The sequence below is a fragment of the Schistocerca cancellata genome, chromosome 2 (genome assembly GCF_023864275.1).
Source record: "Schistocerca cancellata isolate TAMUIC-IGC-003103 chromosome 2, iqSchCanc2.1, whole genome shotgun sequence".
In the NCBI taxonomy this organism is placed as follows: domain Eukaryota; kingdom Metazoa; phylum Arthropoda; class Insecta; order Orthoptera; family Acrididae; genus Schistocerca; species Schistocerca cancellata.
Genome location: NC_064627.1, coordinates 839091667 through 839115242, shown reverse-complemented (window position 1 = coordinate 839115242; position 23576 = coordinate 839091667). Strand labels below are relative to the sequence as shown.

The 23576-nt window shown below is 41.3% G+C and overlaps 1 protein-coding gene across 1 annotated transcript in view; it reads right to left on the bottom strand.

Annotated features, from left to right (window-relative positions):
- Positions 1–23576, bottom strand: part of LOC126162753 (probable chitinase 10) — a 375310-nt gene that overhangs the window by 84835 nt on the left and 266899 nt on the right. Inside the window, exon 8 of the mRNA XM_049919434.1 lies at positions 19851–20089. Coding sequence (XP_049775391.1) covers positions 19851–20089 — 239 coding nt within the window. The remainder of the gene's footprint in view (positions 1–19850; positions 20090–23576) is intronic.

The window sequence follows — 23576 nt, the reverse complement described above, 5'->3', positions numbered from 1 at the left end:
ATATAGAGCATTCGAAATAACGAAAATGTCACCTTGACAGCTTTGCCGCATTTGACATCTAGACACTCTAAAGACAACAAGTGTATCTTCGATTGTTTCAATTTAACTTTTGTGCAAATTCATCGCTAGATTTACCTTATTACATAAAACGATCGCAAAACAAACGGTAAGTGGTTTTTGCAGTGCATTTAGTGATCTATTCAGTGTATGTATCTTTTTTGTTGAAAATGTCGTGTAAATTGTTTCTGCGTGTGTTAAATGAAACATGGCATAGTGGGGTAAATCCGACTGCTAAATGGTGGGGTAAATCCGACCGCATATTTTTTATCGTTTATGTGTATGGAATTATTTATTTATGTAAACAAAGTGAATATTTGTTTATTTTTAGGAAAATTGTACGGAATTACAAACAAAAAAGACAAAAAGCAATCAAAACGATATTCAACGAGCAGTTGCTGCAATGCAAATCGGAATGTCTTTACGAGCTGTGGCTCGTGATTTTTAACATTCCGAAATCGATATTACTGTTGCACCGCCGTGCAATGAAATCATCTTTTTTTCAATTAAAATTTACATTTTTTTCAATTAAAATTTACATTCATTTAACTTGCAGTACATTTAGTGCACTAAACATTTTTTTCGAATACATTTTGTTCGTTTATGTAGAAAGCATAATTGATTATAACAAAAAAACTGTTCATTTAGAAGTACTTCTGTGCTAAATCAGCCAAAGAAATAGGGGGTTGGATTTACTGCACCATTTTTGCAAATGGGAAAAATGGACGTTTCTTAAAATACGGATATCTCAAAAACTATTGATGGTATAACAAAAATATGTTGCAAAAAGTTGCTCCTTTATATTACCTATAATTTAACGTATATAACGTTAAGATCCGGCCTCGGATAAGCGTTTTATAGCAACAAGAAATTACTAGGTCGGATCTACCACACCTTCCCTATACTTATCAAGTGATATCGGGGAACGTAGAAAACATGGAAAATATCTCTGAAACAGCTGTGTACACACCATTTTCATTTCGAAGGGCCTCGGATTGTCTCAGGGTGTGCTTAGGAGCTAAAGAGTTTGTAGTGAAAAAAAATCTTGTTATTCAGCAGTCAATTTTTGTAGCCGCTTTAGGGGAACCTACCGCCAACTCCATATTCGGCCTCGAAAAACAGCCCGGTAATTGCGCTGCGAAACGTAGGACACTCTGAGGAGATGAAGTTTTGGCCACCAGAGAGCGAATGTGGTGATACCGAACTGGACAGACCTCAGACAAGTTTAAAGGCAAAGGCCTTGCGGTCTGTTCAGGGGATCCTTTTCTGCCCTGAAACTGCATTGTACTCGTGTTGGCGAGGTGTCCGTTCCAGTTCAAAGAGTCGACGCCAAGTCTGCTTATTGGTCACCGGTACCGCAGGGTATACCCAGTGGACCGGGTCTTCCAGAGAGGATCGCCGTAAAGCAATCTTGTATCCAGGATGCCTACTTATCCCTGCACCAGTAACACGAGTAAAACAGGGGAAGCCGACCGGTTCCAAAAGGAAATTGCAGGTGGCCTTGATTCGTGATGACTTCACCAGCGCCGTCATTATCAGAAGCATGCAGTGGCAGTGAGTCAGGAGAAAAACTGTGTGGCCGCGGGCGGCGGGTGTCCCTGAGCGCAGACAGCCCGCCGGCCGGTAGCTGCCAGCCAGCTGTGGCTGTGGCAGTGGCAGGCAGGCAGTGTCTGCTGCCGCCGCGGGACCGCCAAGGCGAGCCGCCTGCCCGCAGACAAAGGCGGCCGCTGCACAAAGTGGTCCCAGCGGTGGATCACGCTCTGTCCCCCTCTTCAGACGGAGTCACTGATCGAGCTGGCGAGAGGATTAGTTGGGTTAGAGCTCTCACCCGGCCATCCTTCCTTCCTCTTTGGTAAAATATTTGAAATGAACAGTAGATAAGTCTCCTTCGACGTTACATAATGAACTTTTATCCGAATTTTCATACCCAAATGAAGACTGGAAAGGGACTAATGAAGTATCAAATTGACCAGCGAAAGGTTTTAGGAAAAAAATGTTTAATTTGTTGAAAGTAATCAGGGTAATTAAGAAAAACTTCAATGGTGCTTTGAGAGAATATTACACAATGGATTTTCGTCTGAATGTCCATAGCCGAACGTAGAGTCAGAGATGGACTAATGGGGTACCAAACTGACCAGCGCGAGGTCTATTTTTGCAAAAAAGAGGCTTAATTTTTAACAATGAAGAAACAGACTTGTAGCTGTACTAAATACTCTACTGGCCATTAAAATAGCTTCACCAAGAAGAAATACAGATGACGAACCGGTATTCATTGGACAAATATATTACACTAGAACTGACATTTGATTACATTTTCACGTAATTTGGGTGGATAGATCCGGAGAAATCAGTACCCAGAACAACCACCTGTGGCCGTAATAACGGCCTTGATACGCCTTGGAATTGAGTCAAACAGAGCTTGGGTGGCGTGTACATGTACAGCTGCCCATGCAGCTTCAACATGATACCACAGTTCATCAAGAGTAATGACAGGCGTATTGTGACGAGCAAGTTGCTCGGCCACCATTGACCAGACGTTTTCAATGGTGAGAGATATGGAGAATGTGCTGGCCAGGGCAGTATTCGAACATTTTCTGTATCCAGAAAGGCCCGTACAGGACCTGCAATATGGGACCGTGCATTATCCTGCTGAAATTTAGGGTTTCGCAGGGATCGAATGAAGGGTAGAGCCACGGGTCGTAACACATCTGAAATGTAACGTCCACTGTTCAAAGTGCCGTCAATGGGAACAAGAGATAACCGGGACGTGTAAGCAATGGCACCCCATACCATCACGCCGGGTGATACGCCAATATGGCGATGACGATCCATGGAGTCGCCAATCAATAATAGAATATCGATCAATATTTGAAAACAGGATGATTCTAACAGAACTTTACAACTTTACTTACATACAGAATTTTATTGAGAAGGCTTATACAGTACAGGTAGTATAGGTGTCATCTTGTAGGAAAATAGCCGCGTGGAGTGGCCGGGCGGTGTGGTTCGCCATGTCACGTATTGCACTGCCTCTCCCGCCGTAGGTTCGAGTCCTCCCTCGGGCATGGGTGTGTGTATTGTTCTTAGCATAAGTTAGTTTAAGTAGTGTGTAAGTCTAGGGAACGATGACCACAGCAGTTTGGTTCCTTCGGAATTCACACACATTTGAACATTTCGTAGCAAAATACTGCAAGTTTTATCCCATACATTCACTTTGATTTGAACTTTCACTTTGGATGAATGTTGTTGCCGTTTATCATACTGCAAACGTTCCATCTGAATTCAGTTCCTTGTCACACGTTATCCAGCATACGTGGCGACACTTCTGTATGGCTTCAGATGCAATCATTTTCGTAAACCTCTCTTGACAGTTGATTGAGGAACTCAAAGCTCTCGCGACGCACGATGTGTGGATTTCCTAGGTCTGCGAATAAAGCTTCCTCTCTCACTCGCTCCATTACAGCCTCACAAACTCTTGGGCGATCTGTAGATTTGATATGACGAAAGTTACAACCCATCTGAATGAAATTCTGAAGGCAGGAGTAAATTGTCGGCCTACTAGCAGGTTTTTTACGGTATCATCATTTGCTGACTTCGTTTCTTCCATATAAAACACGCAACGAGCACGTTGACGTCATGTGAAGTTTACCATTTTTATTCTCAACTTCCTGTCGTTCCTAGTGCGGAATTTGGCACTAGAACAATAAGTGAATGAAATTATTGCTACAAGATGGTATCTTTATCACACGGTTTTCAATATTCTGTCCACATGTCTAAGTCGTCTCAATAAAATTCTGTGTGTAAGTGAAGCTGGAGAATCCTTTCTTTTAAAACCAACTATATATTATATTTAATGTTTTCGGAGCAAAACTTGAAAAATAAAAACGCTCAGTAATTTTGTGAAATAATTTGACTGAAAGTAATACATAAAAGTTGTCATTCATGATTTCGATCTCCTTTCAAGCTCACAATAAATGTTTATCTAATTTATTTTATTTCTTATTCTTAGACATTTCACAAAATATTTTACTGTATATGTTAAGTTTTTTTTTGTGTCCCTACAGCATTCGGTTCAAGTGCCTGCGTGGTTCCTTAAACAAGAGCACAACTGATTTCCTTCCCAGTCTTCCTCCAGTGTCAGCTTATGCTCAGTTTCCAGAACCTCAGCTTCGACGGTACTTTACACTCTAACAATCGTTTCTTTCTTTTTATCTCTGACTATCTTCTTGAACTGTGTGACTGGCGAATATTGATAAGTGGAAAGTAATAAATGCGAACTTGATCTCACGAAAATATGCGACCACTTTAGTGATGAACATTCCTTGGCGCTAAACTCTAGTTGGACCCAGATCTACTCATCCACAAGCGATACGGGACTATCTCTTAGCGTTATGCAGGCTTCACTGTAAAGCTCCTCATGAGGGTGACAGTTGTTTTGGGAAAGTGTTTCTAACGCACTTAACTGATTCCTGAGATGACTTCACTTTGCATTTATATCTTAGACTGATCAAACCTTAGAAGAAACTACAAAGTAAATGAGTAGTATTTCTTCACGTGGTTACCCTTTATATATCTGAAGTATTGGAAAGTGACCACTCATTGATTTCACAATAGGGTGGAATACTTCTGTAGGAATTCTCATCCCGATTACCCTAATAAATTTGTAAATTTCCATAGCTAAAGAATACGGAATTGTGCTCGGTACAGTTTTTCTCTAACAGAAATTTTGATGTGATAGCATAAAAAAAAACACGTGCACTAATAGTCGACTATCAGGCTACAGATATATAAATCTGTTCTTAAGCTCCCCATTGCTTATCAGTAAATGCGTATCATTATTAGAAGGTATTCAGAGATCTATGACACTAATTACAGGCAAGGTGTAGCCCCATGTCGATTAAGCCCGCTGCTCTAACGCACAACACAAGATAAGCACTGACAAATATTAAATAGTTGAAAAAACCGTTTTCTGACAGTTGTGTGTTTATAGAAACAGCAGCCACTCACTTGAACTTTCTGGCATTGTTTATTTCAACCACCAACTAATTTCGGGTGGATAATAACTCATTCTTAGATTAGTGTAACATACATCTTTATAGAGTTTCGTCCAGCGGCATGTATTTATAACCATTCCGCCTGCGTTTAGACGTTAAATAGGCGTTTGGCTAAGATTTGTATATACAAGAGCTTGGAAAGTTGTAACGTTCGCTCAGGCACATATTTATATTTTATTTTCAGGAAGTGCGGTAGCTATTATCATCAACGTCTGCAAAAAGTTCTGTAAACATGTTTGCTTCGATCACCTGAAAATAAACGAGCCTCCCCGTGAAACTAAGGTTTTTGATTCAACAACGAAAAAGTAAAAGTTACCGTCATCATAAATATGCGTAGAATTTTATTCAACAGTCGAGAGGTCAATTTAAACCAGTATTGCATAAAATTAATTGATTTTGGGTTCTCTGAGTCCTCTACAACTTCCTTTTCGGCACCAAGTGGGATAACGAAGGATCGTTTCGTTTTCATGTTACTGGACTGGAAAGTGGACTCTCAGGGGCGTGACTAACGTGTTTCCAGGTACTGTTAAACAGCGCAGCAAACAAGGCTACGACAACGGGCCGATGCTCGTCGTGTGATGTTATGAGCTGTCATTACCGTGTTTTCCTTCTTGAGGACGGGAGATCAACTTGCTGTCTCGTTACTTTCCTTCGGTACACTCTGTCCCTCTAGTCTTGACGAGAAAACGCTGTTGGGTGAAGAAGGTTAAGCTTCGTCCCCAGCTGTAGTATACTCACTCAGTAATAAACAACAAGGGGGGAAAAAAAAGTTGCTACAGTGAGAGTAAAGTTTCGTGAAGATCAGTCGATTAATTTGGATAAATAGGTGAAATCTGTTAATCGAATCTCAATTTTACATAATATTCACAACCATCAACGAAATATTGGTCTTCGTGAAGGAAGAAGTTTTGTCCCTGACAGTAAGTGGAACAAAGATAACGGCATTTCAGGTTGAGCGAGACCCTATCAATAATCAGTTCTACTACTTGATATGGTGAAAGCTCTTCACGAGAAAAACAACAGATCTGTGTAATGGCACCAGTTTGGTAAACAATTTTGTGTCGTGTATGTCAGATTATACGTCATAGCATCAGGTGAGCATCTAAATATGAAAGAGGAAGTGCAGGAAAATACTTGTAGCAAACAATACGTATGAGAACTAGTATAACTCGTCAGTTCCATCAAAATAACTTAGCTATTACAGTCATCGATGAAATGTTCCTTACATATCTTCTTAACAACAGAATTTTCTCTTCTGTTTTGTCAGCCTCTGCAGTATGTTGACCTGAATCCCGTGAGACCCTTCGTTTTTAGCAGTGCGCGATGTCAGTCACATGGTATTTCATTAAAAAAATATAACGTTAACTTGGAGCTACAGTGACCATAAAAACAATCACAGAGAAGTGAGACTTCTAACTTCACGAGTAAGATCACAACCTTATTAATGAAACTCATAAATAGTGTATTACTGTTCTCCAAAGGAGAGTGTTTATCAAATTATTAAAAATTTTTGAGAGTTAAGTGTACAAAGAAAACTAGCAGACTAATCTACCTGGTCGCTAATCACGTAATTCTTCGTGGCGTGGTAGTCCGTGGTTTACGAATATACATCAAGTTACCCTGGCACCCTACACTTACATATAAGGAATAATCACATTAATAAGAAACCTGCAAATATTATATCTAATTAAATAATGTATGCAATAAGAATGTCATGTATTACTAATGTGACTTACGTACACGTACCTGTGTAAATAACCCATCTGTATCGATGGTTGATCACGATCTTCTTAAAAAAAAAAACCGAAACTCCCAGTATGTTACATTAATGCACATCCTAGGGCCTCAAGGAATTCTCAGTTTGGTAACGGAGGAATGTCTAGTGACTAAGGTATGATTCCAATAAACCGATTCGGAGTGTTGCAGGTTTCAATAGTTACGCAGAGATGAAGAGTCTTCCAAGGCATATGAGTACTTTAGCGGGGTGAGCTCCATCAGCACACATTAATGCTGTTTCCATCTCATATCCTGTATGTGGCGTTCTGCCCAACACAGAGAGAGAATATCCATCATTCATTGTCTGTCTTTCTGGGCACTGAAAGTGCCTTAGCTTGACCGGAGGATATTAGCCCTGACGTATATTCATTAAAAAAATCTTCGTTTAATCGCCTTTGGTTGTAGTTTGGGTTATTGGGATTGGATACGTTGGCTTTCCATGAATGTTTGATGAATGTTGTCTACTATTTAAGGATGTTGTCGTCCCCATGCATTCATCACTTTACTATCACTGTCAGTTCTTACAGTTTTTTCGTCTTCCACTGCAAGTACTATTCTCATGCAAAGTTTTCATTTTAATAGATAGCGAAAGAGTTCTTCATGGTTTTAGGTATTCACTACACGATTAGTATGCTCAGAGTTTATCAACACCATCTCTCTGATGCAAGTATTTGGTACCGTGCAAAATGCTCACAACAGTAACATGTTTGCAAAGTTTGGAAGACAAGTGAAGAAGTATTGGCAGAAGTAAAGTTATGAAGGGAGTCATGCTTGGATAGCTCAATCGGTAAAGCACTTGCCCTTGAAAGGCAAAGGTCCCAGTCACGAGTGCCGGTCCCGCACACAATTTTAAAGTGCCATGAAGATTCATGTTTGTAGGAAGTTTGAGGAGGGAAATGACTTCAGGAGTGCATTCGCTGACATGGTACGACGTTAGCATGTCCCTCTGGACAATGAATCTTTTCCTGAGAAGCCACCGGCGCTGCTTCTGCAAGGACTGGTGGGTTCTGCAGCAGTCCGGGGGCTGCACAAGAACCAGTTGGTGGCGACGGCCGCATAACTCACGCAGCCGCGGAGCTGGCCTTACTTACCATGGAGGAGACGTCCACGAGAACCGGTTGACTGCCATTTTTATGAACCAGAACATGACGCCATACCCGTGAGGTCATCGTTGTCGGATCAACCGCAGTGGATCTAAACCTTTGCCTGCATGTTACCTTTCTATCGCGCAGGAGGAATCGTGATGAAGCGAAAGCGTGAATCGTTCTCCAGGTGACATCATATCTGCTCTCATCTTTACCGCGAATTCGGATAGTCACCAAAAGTTTTTTAGATGGTTGGAAAAAAAGGATTCTTCATTCATAAGGCACTGAAAGATTCTTTCTACTAAAGAATTCACGAAACTAAAGCGAATGAAATATTATCAAAAAAATCATAAAAAGCTTCAATTAAGATTGGTGAGTCAGGAAACGGTTTTAGAGTATCGCAGTTTTGATGATAAGATCTTATAATGAGACTAAACAGGTGTATTTCTGGAGAATAGTAGACCGCGATACAGCTGTGGTCAATCGTATTACATGATACACCTTTTGCTCTTTTAATATTTTGTAACATTGGTAAGGCATATTTTCCCAATGTGAATTCATGGGTTTCTTTCGATGTTTCTGAGCCCATAATCTTACGTAATGTTTATTTATCTTCTTTTATTATGAAAAACTATCTAAAATTACTTGATTGTTCAGAATTTAACAAAGTAGATTTAGTATATGATGTAAAATACCCTACTTAAGTAGTACCTGTGTTTAAAAATCGATATGTATTATACTCTGCGTTATCGATGAAAAGCTCATGTATCTTTGGTTTATGTTTTCTCAGACTAATTGTAGTAATGGAGAGTAGGTTGTCAGCTGTGTTGGATGGAAGTCGAAAAATAGCTCGTCTCTGATTTATCCTTGTGGGTTACATGGTTAACGTTTCATGAAGTGTAAAGAAAGTGTCTGCGGTTATTTAATATTGAAGAATACGTAGCAGAGTAACTTTATTTGGTGTTTCATTTTGAAGAAGCTATATTATCTCTTTACGTCATTCAGTGAGCATAGTTAATCTGCATTATAGATAACTTTACTGAACGAAGGAATTATGCAACAGTACTGACTGCATATTGTTCCTAAACACTTTGAAGACTCAGGAAACCTCTCGGCGATATCGTATTGCGTTTGTTTTCAGGACAACGAGCAACAACAACAGCTGCTACAGCACTGAACAGAAATACGACCATTGTTTCAACTACGGAGTTTCTACAATCAACAGTGTTAACGAAAGTAGTTCTAAAACCAATGCCTTGCAATTAATCTTAATTAATTCTATGTCTGCAAGCTACCGACAGAATTGTATCTGAACCTTATTTCGTCAGTTATTTAACAATATTTCAATTATAGGCAGGACGGGGTTTCTATGGAATATTAATTACTTGAATTCTGACTTTTTGTATCTACACTACAGGGTCAAAGCGTTGTATCAAAAACTGCATTGGTTACCTCTGGTGGGACGCTTCCTGTCAGGAATCTTGTCAACTTTTTTTTCTTTTCGCAGTCGGTGTCTGAGCTGCTGTTATCTCTGCGGGATACAAGAGTCGGTGCTGATCTGTACTCTCCAGAATTTGAATTTGCTGCGTGGGCACTTCGCGAGACGTGTGCTCGAGCAAGTAATGTGTTCCTCTGACTAGTATTGGAGCACGTGGTCTTGGCATTTTGAGATTAAGACTCTCTGCGAAGCATAGCGACATTCTTGTAGCGTCTCTCACTGCAATTTGTGGAACGTTTCTGTGGCGCTCCCACTCTGAACGAACCCGTAACGAAGTGCGCAACTCATTTTTAAATTTTCTCTGTCTCATCCGTTAATAAAGCTTGACAATATACAAATCTTGATGAGATATTTGTAAGTGCAGTTTTTCGTGCTTGAATTACACCTCACTAACAGAGAACACGTCGTCATTAAGGCACTGGACTTGCATTCGAAAGAATGAGGCTCCAACCACGGTCTGCCCATCAGTGTTCAGGTTTCCTGCGATTTTCCGAAACTGCTTGAGGCAAAAGCCGCGACGGTTCCTTTGATAAAGGACACGGTCGATTTCCTTGCCTATCATTCCCCATTTCGACCTTGTGCTGTGTCTCTAACGATCCCTTCGTGGATGGGCATTAAACCTCAACATTCCGCCTTTCTTTTTGAATTACAGTTCCTTGGGCTTCCTCCTATGAAATTGAGTCAGTTATTTACCTTCCTCACTGGGAAATTTCTGTTGTTGTTCCATTCTGTATCGATGCAGACTGATGGCAGTAACCCCTAGTAGAGAGGTTGTAAAAGTTCAAGTCCGTCTCCCGGTCAATTTGTTTTGGGATAGGTTCCGCAGTTAGCAAACATAATAATTTCTTCTTTTCTACCCAGATATGTTACGCTGAAGTTATAGCACTATCTCTAGTGTTCTGTTTGCGTTTTTTTCAATAATAGAAAAAAATTACTTTTTGCTGCTTGTACATATAGAATTTCAGTTTTTAAATAAAGCAATCACAAATTTGAAACCTGAATTCTTTTATGTACTTCGTTAACACATGCTGCGTTTTCAGTGGCTTACTCTACTTTGTGTGTAGCTGTTTTTCTGTTGCGTTATAGGTGCTTTTCTGTCTCAATTTTTCATCTATAATCAAAGAGAATTTACTATAAAAAGCATTTTTACACAGTTGAGGGCGTCGGATTGTTGGGATTTAACTTATGAGTATTTTATTCTACGTGAAAGAAGTGTGTGTGGGTGTGTGCGCGCGCGTGTGTGTGTAATAGATTTGCTCTTAATTTAAAAAATTCTCACATTGTCTTGACTATAAAGCTGCGCTTCAAAATTACGTAGTGTCACTGATTATGATGTACGAAAACAAGTTGGTGAACAGTGCATAGTGTTGTGGGTGGGAGTCCTGAATCTTGTGTAGGCGTTAGGCTTTGAGAGGTCTCTCCCTCCCTCGCCCGCCCCTCCCCCCTCTCTCTCTGTGCGTGTGTGTGTATGTGTGTGTGTGTGTGTGTGTGTGTGTGTGTGTGTGTGTGTGTGTGGTGCGTGAGAAAGAGTGTATCGAAAGAGTTTTTTTGTCACTAGGCATTGCCAAACGAGGATTCCTCGAGCTTACACGTTTCAGGAAGAATAAAACACAAGTTTACTGGTGTCTGTGCTGTTACTAGTCTGATGCATCCAATCATGATTCTCTTTCCCGTACCAGCCTCTTCTTCTCATAGATCTCAGAGTAGCACATTATTTTTTGGATGTATTGAAATCTCTGCCTCACTCTACCCCTTCAGTCGTTCCTTACAGGTCTCCCTCTAGTACCTGGAAGTTATTTATTGGTATCTTTACATATATGCTATCATCCTATTCCTTCTTCTGGTCAGTGTTTGCTACATATTCTTTTCCTTATCTGTTCTTCGGAGAACATTCTCACATCTTATTAGTCTACTTAATTTGTAGCATTCTTCTGTAACTGTGCATCTGAAAAGATTCGACTCTCTTCTTTTCCGGTTTTCCGGTTCGTTCACAGTCCGTTATTCACTTCCATACAGTGCTGCTGCAGTCGAAACGTTAATTCTTCCAAACTTCTTCCTCCACACGATTTGATTCTCCTTTACCTTTAAGAAAATGCTGAAGTACTTCCTTCTGTGAGCTGCATAACTCATTTCCCTTCAAAACAACGAATAGGGCCAGCCTAACTCTGTGAAACAGTAAAGCAGATGCTCCCATCTTCTCAGTTACGCCTCTCTCTCTCTCTCTCTCTCTCTCTCTTCTTACATTTTTCAATTTGTAATGTCATTCCCTTGTTTTCTCCTTCGTTATTCGTATTCTGCCACATTTCCTATTTCTCTCCTTCTTCAACTCCTTCTTTATTGCCCATTGCTGCTAGTGATAATATTTTAAAACTACTTTTTTGTAAGTTGTTTTATTTTCTGCTTTTCAATAACGAATATCAACTACGTTTTTTCCCTGCTATAGATACTACTGTTTCCGCTATTTCTGCCATAATATATACTGCATTCTATAATAGATGGATCTTATAACAAGTTTGTCGTATGGAATGTAATGTTACGACCACAGGCACATTCCATATTCATATATTTCCGAAAGCGTTTGGCACAGTGCTTCACCGCAGACTGTCATGGGTCCATTCTCATTAGTCACCCTGTAAAATAAGCGATTTTTTCGATTTTTTTTGGAAAAACAAATCTAACAACCAAGTTAAACCTTTTTGAAAATTATTTATTGATTTTCTGACGACATCTGATTTTTTAAAAGAAATTCAGTCATCTATTAGCCCTATCTGAAGCTTACGGGACATACTGCGGGCATACTAATAACGATATCTTTCTTAAAACTTGGCTGAGTTGCTTCTCGGGCATGTCCACAAGGAGTAATAGACTTATTTTTTATTTCGATCTATACATTAGTTATTGCAAAAAACGTGACGAAGAACACACGACAAGATTACGTCTTTGTTTCAGATGTCCACCATTTTATTATTTTTTCAAATTTCATAAGACTGGGCTACTTAGTGTGCAATATCCTATACATCGAGAAAACTGTTTTTTGATCTGAGATAAGATTTGCGGACTGCAAGACTTCGGTCATGGAGACGCCTCATTCTAAATGGAGCAACTTTAACTCTTAACGATGATTGAATTTCTTTATAAAATCAGGAAGTGTCGTCCAAGAATCAATAAATAGTGTGTAAAAAGATTTACGCTGATTGCTTCATTAGCCTTTCAAAAAAAACGTTAAAACTGCTTATTTTATAGGCTGTCTAAGGAGAATGGACCCTTAACGAAGGTTTCCATATACGTAATAGGTTCCCTGACAGGTTAGTAGCTCGAAGACGTCTTAGGTAATAGAACCCAGAGCACTGTCCTCGATGACGAGTATCATCCATCAGAGACAAGCGTCTCGTAGCGAGTGCTCCTGGGAAGTGTGATAGGAGTGATCATGCTCTCCATATAGAAAATATATCTGACGGCCAGGGGCAGCAGCGATCCGCGGCTGTTTGCTGACGATTGTGCAGTGTACGAGACTGCAGAAGGATACTAGTTGAGCAGACACAATTTCTGTTTGGTGTGATCGAAGACAGTAGATGTAGCCGTGCGGGGTAGCCGCACGGTCTGGGGAGTCTTGTCACGGTCCGCGAGGCTCCGCCCGTCAGAGGTTCGAGTCCTCCGTCGGGCATGGGTGTGTCGTCCGTAGTGTAAGTTAGTTTAAGTTCGATTAAATAGTGTGTAAGCTTTGGGACCGATGACCTCAGCAGTTTGCTCCCATAAGACCTTAACACAAATTTCCAAATTTCCAGTAAATGCAAGTTAGTGGAGACGAGTAAGAGAAAGAATCCTATGAAGTTTGAATACAGTGTTAGTGGTGTTCTGCTTAACAAAGTCACCTCGGTTAAAAATCTGGTTTTAAAGTTGCAAACCGTTGTGAAATGGAAGGAGCCCTTAATTTCGGCTGCATGCAAGACGATTTGTTGTCTTCGGTTTATTAGGAGAATTCTAGGAAAGTGCACCTCATCTACAAAGGAGATCGCTTGTAGAAACTAATGTGATCCATTCTTGTGTACTGCAAGAGTAATTGCGGTCGCCACAGTTCAGAGGCGGGCTGTGCGAATCGTTAACGCGAGGATTACGGAGATAACTCGGGAAATTTAGAGAGCTGGTATTTATAGCTTATTGTAAAACGTTTCTGCTGCCACCAACGCACATTTCTCGTAAGGAACACGAAAACAAGGTAAGAGAAATTAGGGCTCGAACGGAGGTATATACAGGGTGGTCCATTGATAGTGGCCAGGCCAAATATCTCACGAAATAAGCATCAAACGAAAAAACCACAAATGATGAAACTCGTCTAGCTTGAAGGGGGAAACCAGATGGCGCTATGTTTGGCCCGCTAGATGGCGCTGCCATAGGTCAAACGAATATCAACTGCGTTTTTTAAAAATAGGGACCCCCATTTTTATTACATGTTCGTGTAGTACGTAAAGAAATATGAATCTTTTAGTTGGACTACTTTTTTCGCTTTGTGATAGATGGCGCTGTAATAGTCACAAACGTGTAAGTACGTGGTATCACGTAACATTCCGTCAGTGCGGATGGTATTTGCTTCGTGATACATTGCTCAAAAATGGTTCAAATGGATCTGAGCACTATGGGACTTAACAGCTATGGTCATCAGTCCCCTAGAACTTAGAACTACTTAAACCTAACTAACCTAAGGACAGCACACAACACCCAGTCATCACGAGGCAGAGAAAATCCCTGGCCCCGCCGGGAATCGAACCCGGGAACCCGGGCGCGGGAAGTGAGAACGCTAACGCACGACCACGAGCTGCGGACTGATACATTGCCTGTGTTTAAATGGACCGTTTACCAATTGCGGAAAAGGTCGATATCGTGTTGATGTATAGCTATTGAGATCAAAATGCCCAACAGGCGTGTGCTATGTATGCTGCTCGGTAACCTGGACGACATGATCCAAATGTCCGGACCGTTGGCCGGATAGTTACCTTATTTAAGGAAACAGGAAGTGTTGAACCACATCTGAAACATCAACCACGATCTGCAACAAATGATGATGTCCAAGCAGGTGTTTTAACTGCTGGCGCGGCTAATCCACGCATCAGTAGCAGACAAATTGCGCGAGAATCGGGAATCTGAAAAACGTCGGTGTTGAGAATGCTACATCAACATCGACTGCACCCGTACCATATTTTTATGCACCAGGAATTGCATGGCAACAACTCTGAACGTCGTGTACAGTTTTGTCACTGGACACAAGAGTAATTACGGGATGATGACAGATTTTTTGCACGCGTTCTATTTAGCGACGAAGCGTCATTCACCAACAGCGGTAACGTAAACTGGCATAATATGCACTATTGCGCAACGGAAAATCCACGATGGCGGCGACAAGTGGAACATCAGCGACCTTGGCGGAATGGTGTATGGTGCGGCATTATGGGACGAACGATAATTGGCCCCATTTTATCGATGGCAATCTAAATGGTGTAATTTATGCTGATTCCCTTCGTAATGTTCTACCGATTTTACTACAGGACGTTTCACTGCACGACAGAATGGCGATGTACTTCCAATATGATGGATATCCGGCACATAGCTCGCGTGCGGTTGAAGCGGTATTGAATAGCATATTTCATGACAGGTGGATTGGTCGTCGAAGCACCATACCATGGCCCGCACGTTCACCGGATCTGACGTCCCCGGATTTCTTTCTGTGGGGAAAGTTGAAGGATATTTGCTATCGTGATTCACCGACAACGCCTGACAACATGCGTCTGCGCATTATAAATGCATGTGCGAACATTACGGAAGGCGAACTACTCGCTGTTGGGAGGAACGTCGTTACACGTATTGCCAAATGCATTGAGGTTGACGGACATCATTTTGAGCATTTATTGCATTAATGTGGTATTTACAGGTAATCGCGCTGTAACAGCATGCGTTCTCAGAAATGGTAAGTTCACAGAGGTGCATGTATCACACTGAAACAACCGAAATAAAACGTTCAAACGTACCTACGTTCTGTATTTTAATTTAAAAAACCTACCTGTCACCAACTGTTCGTCTAAAATTGTGAGCCATATGTTTGTGACTATTGCAGCACCATCTATCACAAAGTGAATAAAGTGGTCCAACTAAAACATTCATATTTCTTTACGTGCTACACGAATATGCAATAAGAAATGGGAGTTCCTATTTAAAAAAACGCAGTTGATATCCGTTTGACCTATGGCAGCGCCATCTAGCGGGCCAACCATAGCGCCATCTGGTTTCCCCCTTCAAGCTAGACAAGTTTCGTTCTTTGTAGTTTTTTCGTTTGATGCTTATTTCGTGAGATATTTGGCCCGGTCACGATCAATGGACCACCCCGTATGCAGTCGTTCTTCCTCGCTCCACTTACGGTTGGAACCGGAAAGAAAAGGAATAGTAAAGGTAAGTGGTACCTCCTGCTAAGACCGTACAGTGGGTTACGGAGTATATTTGTAGACGTAGATGTAAAATACCTAGTCAGGTACAAGTGAGAGCTTGATGGCACTAATCTTGACAGTACTAATAGATAAATGAATAAATAAAATATTCCTCCAAGTTTTAAGAAAATTACTAAAATTTTAATTTTAAATGTGCGAGCGGAACTCTGAACAAATTTTTCTCCGCGAGCAGTTACAGTGTAGTAAGTACATGCAATCTCAGCACTCAAGGCTTCGCTGGTGAGACGATCTTGCAGCCGGCCCTGTGAAGCGAAGCGGATGTGCCCCACAGATTCTTTCTTTGTTCACGAGGAGGGAGCTTTTCGGCGGAGTATTCTGATGACGTCACGATCGCTAGCCACTACCAGCCGGCGCCTGCAACGGTGCTGGCTGACTGGCGTCGGTCACGCGCGCAATTATGCCTGTGATGTCACGCTGCCTGCACGCTCCGGGTCGATATTGCTTTCACTCGCCGCGGAATACGTTAATTAAGCGTAATTGGTCTGCAATATTTCCCGACTTCCTTATCACGCCGCGCAATCAGAATCGCTGCCTAGCATTGCGCCGGTATGACCAGTTCAGTTCAGCGGATATGCAACAGGGCCGGTTACGCAGGTGGCACGTCTGCAGCTATCATACACGAAGCGTGTTGCGTTGCACAACTCTGATTTCCTTCTCGTCCGCTTTACTAATATCAGATTTTCGACTGATTACATGTCGTCTTATTTTCCTCCTGGCCTGTACAACCCACTTCAGTTTTGTTTGCCATCGATAACCTGTTTCGCACGTTTCAGTGTTTGTTTCTGTCTTTCCTTTTGGCCTTCTCTTACCATGTTCTCTATTCCTATATGTCCTAGAATGTTACCATCCCTTAACCAATCCTCTGTTATATAGGAGCGTTATAGGTTATGTTTCCCAACGATGCCATAATTATTTCAGAGGAAGAAAGGAGGGGATAGCAAATGTGGCATTTTTAAAGGTATTGTCCGGATATTTAGTCGACTTAATTTTGAGAAACTAAGAAACACTTCAGTTAGCAAGTATGAACAAAGATTTGGATCATTATCCCCTGGAATAAGGGGCTAATGCCAACCCATGCGCCTTCTCATTTTTTGTTTTGGTACCGATGTACCACAGATTTATTATGTCACATCCTTTAACACCATTATTTCCTACTTCACGTGTTCCCTTATTGTTAATAATTCTCTGAAAAAACAGTTCAGAGACTTCCAGCTTTACTCGTCGTTTCATCTCACATTGGAAGTTTCATACTCAAACTATGTTAACCTCGAGACTCTCTACTACAGAAATTGCCTCTTTGGTTCATGGACATTATCTGAATACGTCACGTCCTATTGAACACAATTAAAAGTTAATTTCCCCTTCGTTAATCCCCTATTGCACAGACTTAAGTTTCCACCACGCTGCTCTAGAATCTACAGTTTTTCATTTGTACTTTTTGAGAAAATCCTTTCTCATTTTCAGAAAAGGGGCCGACTGTATTGACACAATCGTGGCGAATATTGTAAGGTAACCGCGATGTTCAAACCTCTGGGACTTTCACGTCTTCCCTAAATCATTTCAGGCGAATATTCAGGTTATTCCTTCTGGAAGGCTACGGGGACAACTTTTCACCTATCCTCCTCTGAGTAAATCCTCCGCTTCTGTTGATATCTATGTCGGTTGGGCAGCAAACGGTGATTTTTCTGACCCCAATCAATGCTAAAAGGCAAAAATTAGAGATGTATGTATCTACTTACAGACTGTTTGCGATATGACGGCGAGACCTCAGTGATTCTCATAGTGTGGTGCATTGAATTATTCCTTTCGTGTAGATTTTTGTGAATCTAAGAACGCAGAATATGCCATTCACTGATAAGTGGTAACGCTCTGTCCATCACGACGTGGGAAGTAAAATTGCTGACAAATGAAATTCTCGATGTCGTGGGCTATGAAGCTTACCTCATTGGTGTTCTTAGATTCACGTTGCTATTCTTAAATTCTTGTTTAAGGAAATCAAATTTCTCGGATTACAGAACTGACTATCGAGAATTTATATCACAGGGTAGCCTTTTCACGAAGCTCTTTCCCGAATGTTTCTTATAAATTTCTTCGACCGAAGAAATAGAGGAATGAATTGGAGCCAATAGAAAATTCGAAAGATTAGTTGCTAGGCCTTAAAAACACTTAAAATCAGAATTATCAATTGAATTTGACATTGCAATTCGAACGGTAGCAACTGGCGTTAGGGTGGAATAGGCAGTCTGATTATGCAGCTCACGTCTTCCACTGAACTTCATCAATGGAGCACTAAGCAACATGTACACAGAAGTTGTGATAGATGTATGTGAACACAAGTACATGAAAAGATGTATGAGTTTCTCTGTGCAGCTTTTACCCGCGTGTAGAAGAGTTTGAGAGCTACAATACTGTTTATGAGCAGGACTCAACACAGGTTCAGTAGATTTTACATTCGAGAATAGCCATAAAATCTGTCTCCAAATATTTGCCCCAAGATCACTGCCTTTTTCCAAATTTCTCGCATCACACTTTTTGTTATACTTCTGAGTAAATTTGTATCATGGAGATCCTGTCATGAAACGAAGGACATGAGAGATTTCGCCACGATAAAACTGAAAAAAAAAGAAGCTGCCGACCTAACGTCTGAGTCGCTCATATCTTCTTGACTACGTGTTTGTTATAACATTTTCTTCGAAAATAAATGGAGCGTACTGATCCATTCCAGAATTTGCCTTTCTCATTTCCACACAGACGATATTTGAAGTAATACTGAAATGTAATTTTCTCGGAATTTAATATTTTCCCCTGCCAGTTATGGATGAGGGATGGAGGTGGAAGTTAAGTACAGGATCAAACTGAGAGCCAGCTAGAGCAGCGACTCGACACGTGCATCTGGTGGCTGCACGAAGCATTCGACACGCTCCTCGAAGTTCACAGTGCCTGAGGTCATCAGGACCACAGTAATACTTTTTATTTAATCCTCTTATACTCCTGATATTACGCCAAGAAGACGTCATGAAGTCGCTGAACTTCGATATGCTACCAGGTCTCTATGACGGAGGAACATCGGTAACAATGTTGATTTCATTGGACAGTGGATGATAGTTTATTTCTCTGTTGCCTTTCAGCATCGAGCGGCATCAAGCGCACATTTTCATGCACTGTTACAGGTGTAGCCGCTTACCCGGTTAACGTTGCTGTTATACGCTCTAATTTTCACTGTTTCTTTTATGACAGACTACCCGTAGGTAGATGAATGGAAATAACATTTCCGTTTCATCGGATATAAACGTTTGTTCAAAATGATGTGATCGCCAACAACATATTTGTCGAAATCGTGATGTTTTTGGTGCGATGTCGGTTCTCCGTGCAGCGTTCTGAAGTCGTTATTACTAACTGACCAATGCGACTGCTGCCACATTCACGTGAAATTTTATAAATTTCAGGAACACCGAGACCGAGGCTGTCTTTTGCTGGATGGAGCGTCTCTTTAATTTAATGGTCGGAACATGTATTGCATACCATGTACATTAACGTCTAGGACTATTTGGAAAAGCAGATGAGGCATAGCAGCCGACATCCTCGCAAGTTAGTAGCGCTATGGCATCTATCCATTAATGTTGGACTTCACCTGGGTATGGAGTATCTGAAGAATCTTACGGACATCCTTCCTCGCCAAACTGAAGCCAGTATGTAGCCTAGAGGCGACGCTACAAAGTAATAGCTTGAGGTCTCCTAGTGATGAATAATTCTTGGTCCGGGGTATTTATTTCTACCAGGAGGTGCAATAATCTGCCTCAGCAGCTACCCAGAACGTAACAGTAGAGGAACGGTAGCCAAAGTGAGGGGGGGAGTATAGTTTGGACTGAGGTTGTTTACCACATACCTGATGGCGCCGATGAGGGGGTACTTGACGCCGCCGCCGCACACGGTGCCCGTGAAGTCGTCCATGTCGACGGTCCACACCATGGCGCCGCCGTAGCCGCCCTCCTTGAGCCACTTCATCTTGTGGCGGATGGAGCGCTCGTCGTCGAAGCCGACCCACTGGTCTCCCATCACGGCGTACGGCACCTTCATCTCATCGTCCCAGATGTACGTCGCTCCTTTCTTCAGCATATCACACACCTGCAAGCATGCGTTACTTATTTAAACGCTGAGTCATGGAATATGTGTACTGTACAGGGTAACAATAACTTTATTATTTGAGATATTTTCACAATGCTTTGCACACACATACAAAAACTCAAAAAGTTTTTTTAGGCATTCACAAATGTTCGATATGTGCCCCTTTAGTGATTCGGCAGACATCGAGCCGATAATCAAGTTCCTCCCACACTCGGCGCAGCATGTCCCCATCAATGAGTTAGAAAGCATCGTTGATGCGAGCTCGCAGTTCTGACACGTTTCTTGGTAGAGGAGGTTTAAACACTGAATCTTTCACATAACCCCACAGAAAGAAATCGCATGGGGTTAAGTCGGGAGAGCGTGGAGGCCGTGACATGAATTGCTGATCATGATCTCCATCACGACCGATCCATGGGTTTTCCAATCTCCTGTTTAAGAAATGCCGAACATCATGATGGAATTGCGGTGGAGCACCATCCTGTTGAAAGATGAAGTCGGCGCTGTCAGTCTCCAGTTGTGGCATCAGCCAATTTTCCAGGATGTCCAGATACACGTGTCCTGTAACGTTTTTTTCGCAGAAGAAAAAGGGGCCGTAAACTTTAAACCGTGAGACTGCACAAAACACGTTAACTTTTGGTGAATTGCGAATTTGCTGCACGAATGCGTGAGGATTCTCTACCGCCCAGATTCGCACATTGTGTCTGTTCACTTCACCATTAAGAAAAAAAATGTTGCTTCATCACTGAAAACAAGTTTCGCACTGAACGCATCCTCTTCCATGAGCTGTTGCAACCGTGCCGAAAATTCAAAGCGTTTGACTTTGTCATCGGGTGTCAGGGCTTGTAGCAATTGTAAACGGTAAGGCTTCTGCTTTAGCCTTTTCCGTAAGATTTTCCAAACCGTCGGCTGTGGTACCTTTAGCTCCCTGCTTGCTTTATTCGTCGACTTCCGCGGGCTACGCGTGAAACTTGCCCGCACGCGTTCTACCGTTTCGTTGCTCACTGCAGGCCGACCCGTTGATTTCCCCTTACAGAGGCATCCACAAGCTTTAAACTGCGCATACCATCGCCGAATGGAGTTAGCAGTTGGTGGATCTTTGTTGAACTTCGTCCTGAAGTGTCGTTGCACTGTTATGACTGACTGATGTGAGTGCATTTCAAGCACGACATACGCTTTCTCGGCTCCTGTCGCCATTTTGTCTCACTGCGCTCTCGAGCGCTCTGGCGGCAGAAACCTGAAGTGCGGCTTCAGCCGAACAAAACTTTATGAGTTTTTCTACGTATCTGTAGTGTGTCGTGACCATATGTCAATGAATGGAGCTACAGTGAATTTATGAAATCGCTTCAATCATTTGTAATATCCCTGTATACTCCTAGGACAATCCACAGGACTGGTCCATCTTCCTTATTCACTCCATTTCCACGAAGCTGGAAATTTAGACACAGCCTACAATCATCAGCCGCCATCCGCAGATCAGAGTACGTAAATATGGTCCGTAGTAGACTGCAATTTTTATTTAATCGTACGATTAGCTAATCTGACAGACAATGTAGTGTTTCTCCATGTTGGTTTTATAAATGCTTGACAATGACAAGTAGTCAAATTAGCTAATCGCACGATTAAATAAAACTCACGTTATAGCCTACTACGAACCATATTTACGTTTATCAAGCATCTGGAGGCTGTGGATCCCCATAAATACAAAATTTCAGAGTAAGAGTGTCATTCAAAAAGATGGAATCCAAAAAATATTTTATTTATTTATTTATTTACACGTCAAGTTCCGTAGGACGAAATTGAGGAACAAATCTAAAAGGTCATGGAACGTGTCGGTACATGAAATTACAATATAAAAGTTATATCAGATAAAAATAAAATGTTTATGTACCCGAAAGAAGTCAAGCCATAAGTTTAAGTAAACCCAGTCGACAATACAACAAGAATCAGCTTAATTTTTCAAGGAATTCCTCGACAGAGTAGAAGCAGTGACCCATGAGGAAACTCTTCAGTTTCGATTTGAAATCGCGTGGATTACTGCTAATATTTTTGGATTCTAGTGGTAGCTTATTGAAAATAGATGCAGCAGTGTACTGCACACCTTTCTGCACAAGAGTTAAGTAAGTTCGACCCAAATGCAGGTTTGATTTCTGTCGAGTATTAACTGAGTGAAAGCTGCTAATTCTTTGGAATAAGCTGATATTGTTAACAAGAAATGACAGTAAGGAATATATATATATATATATATATATTGAGAGACCAATGTCAAAATAACCAGACTCCTGAACAGGGGTTGGCAAGAGGTTCGTGAACGTACATCACTTATTGCCCGAACCACCCGTTTCTGAGCGAAAAATACCCTTTTAGAATGGGAAGAGTTACACCAAATTATAATGCAATACGTCATAAGCAAATGAAAATAACCAAAGTAGACTAATTTTCGTGTCGAACGATCATTCACTTTACATACCGTTCGGATAATAAAAATGGCAGCATTAAGTCTTTAAGCATGATCCTGAACGTGGGCTTTCCACGACAGTTTACTATCGGTCTGAACACCTAGAAATTTGAACTGTTCAGTTTCACTAATTATATGCCCATTCTATGAAATTAAAACGTCGGGTTTTGTTCACTTGTGTGTTAGAAACTGTAGAAACTGAGTCTTATCGTGATTCAGCGTTAGTTTATTTTCTACAAGCCATGAACTTATGTCATGAACTGTTTATCTGAAACCGAGCCAGTGTTGCACACAACGTCCTTTACTACCAAACTAGTGTCACCAGCAAACAGAAATATTTTATAGTTACCCATAATACTAGAGGGCATATCATTTATATAAATAAGGAACAGCAGTGACCCAACACTGATCCCTGGGACAACCCCCACTCGACCGTACCCCGCTCAGACCCCACATCACAGCCATTCTCAGCACTGTGAATAGTGAATATTCGCTGTCTGCTGTTAAAGTAAAACGTGAACCAATTGTGAGCTATTCCCTGTATTCCGTAGTGGTCCAACTACTGGAGCAATATTTTGTAACCAACACAATGAAACGGCTTAGTTAAATCAAAACAGATGCCTAGCGTTCGAAACCTTTTGTTTAACCCATCTAGTAGCTCACAGAGAAAAGCGAATATAGCGTTTTCAGTTGTTGAACAACTTCTAAAGCCGAACTGTACATTTGATAGTAAATCATGTGATATAAAACGATCAATTATCCTTACACACTCAGACTTCTGAATAACTTTAGCAAACACTGATGGCATAGAAATAGGTCTAAAACTGTCTACATTATCCCTTTCTCCCTTTTTATAAAGCGGCTTTATTACTGAGTACTTTAATCGTTGAGGAAACTGACCATTTCTAAAGGAAAAATTACAAATATGGCTAAACACAGGGCTAACACGATGAGAATCACTTCAGATGTCTACTGTGAAACTCTGAAGAAAACTTAACCGAGCCATTAAAAGCAAACGATGCTGAAATTCTG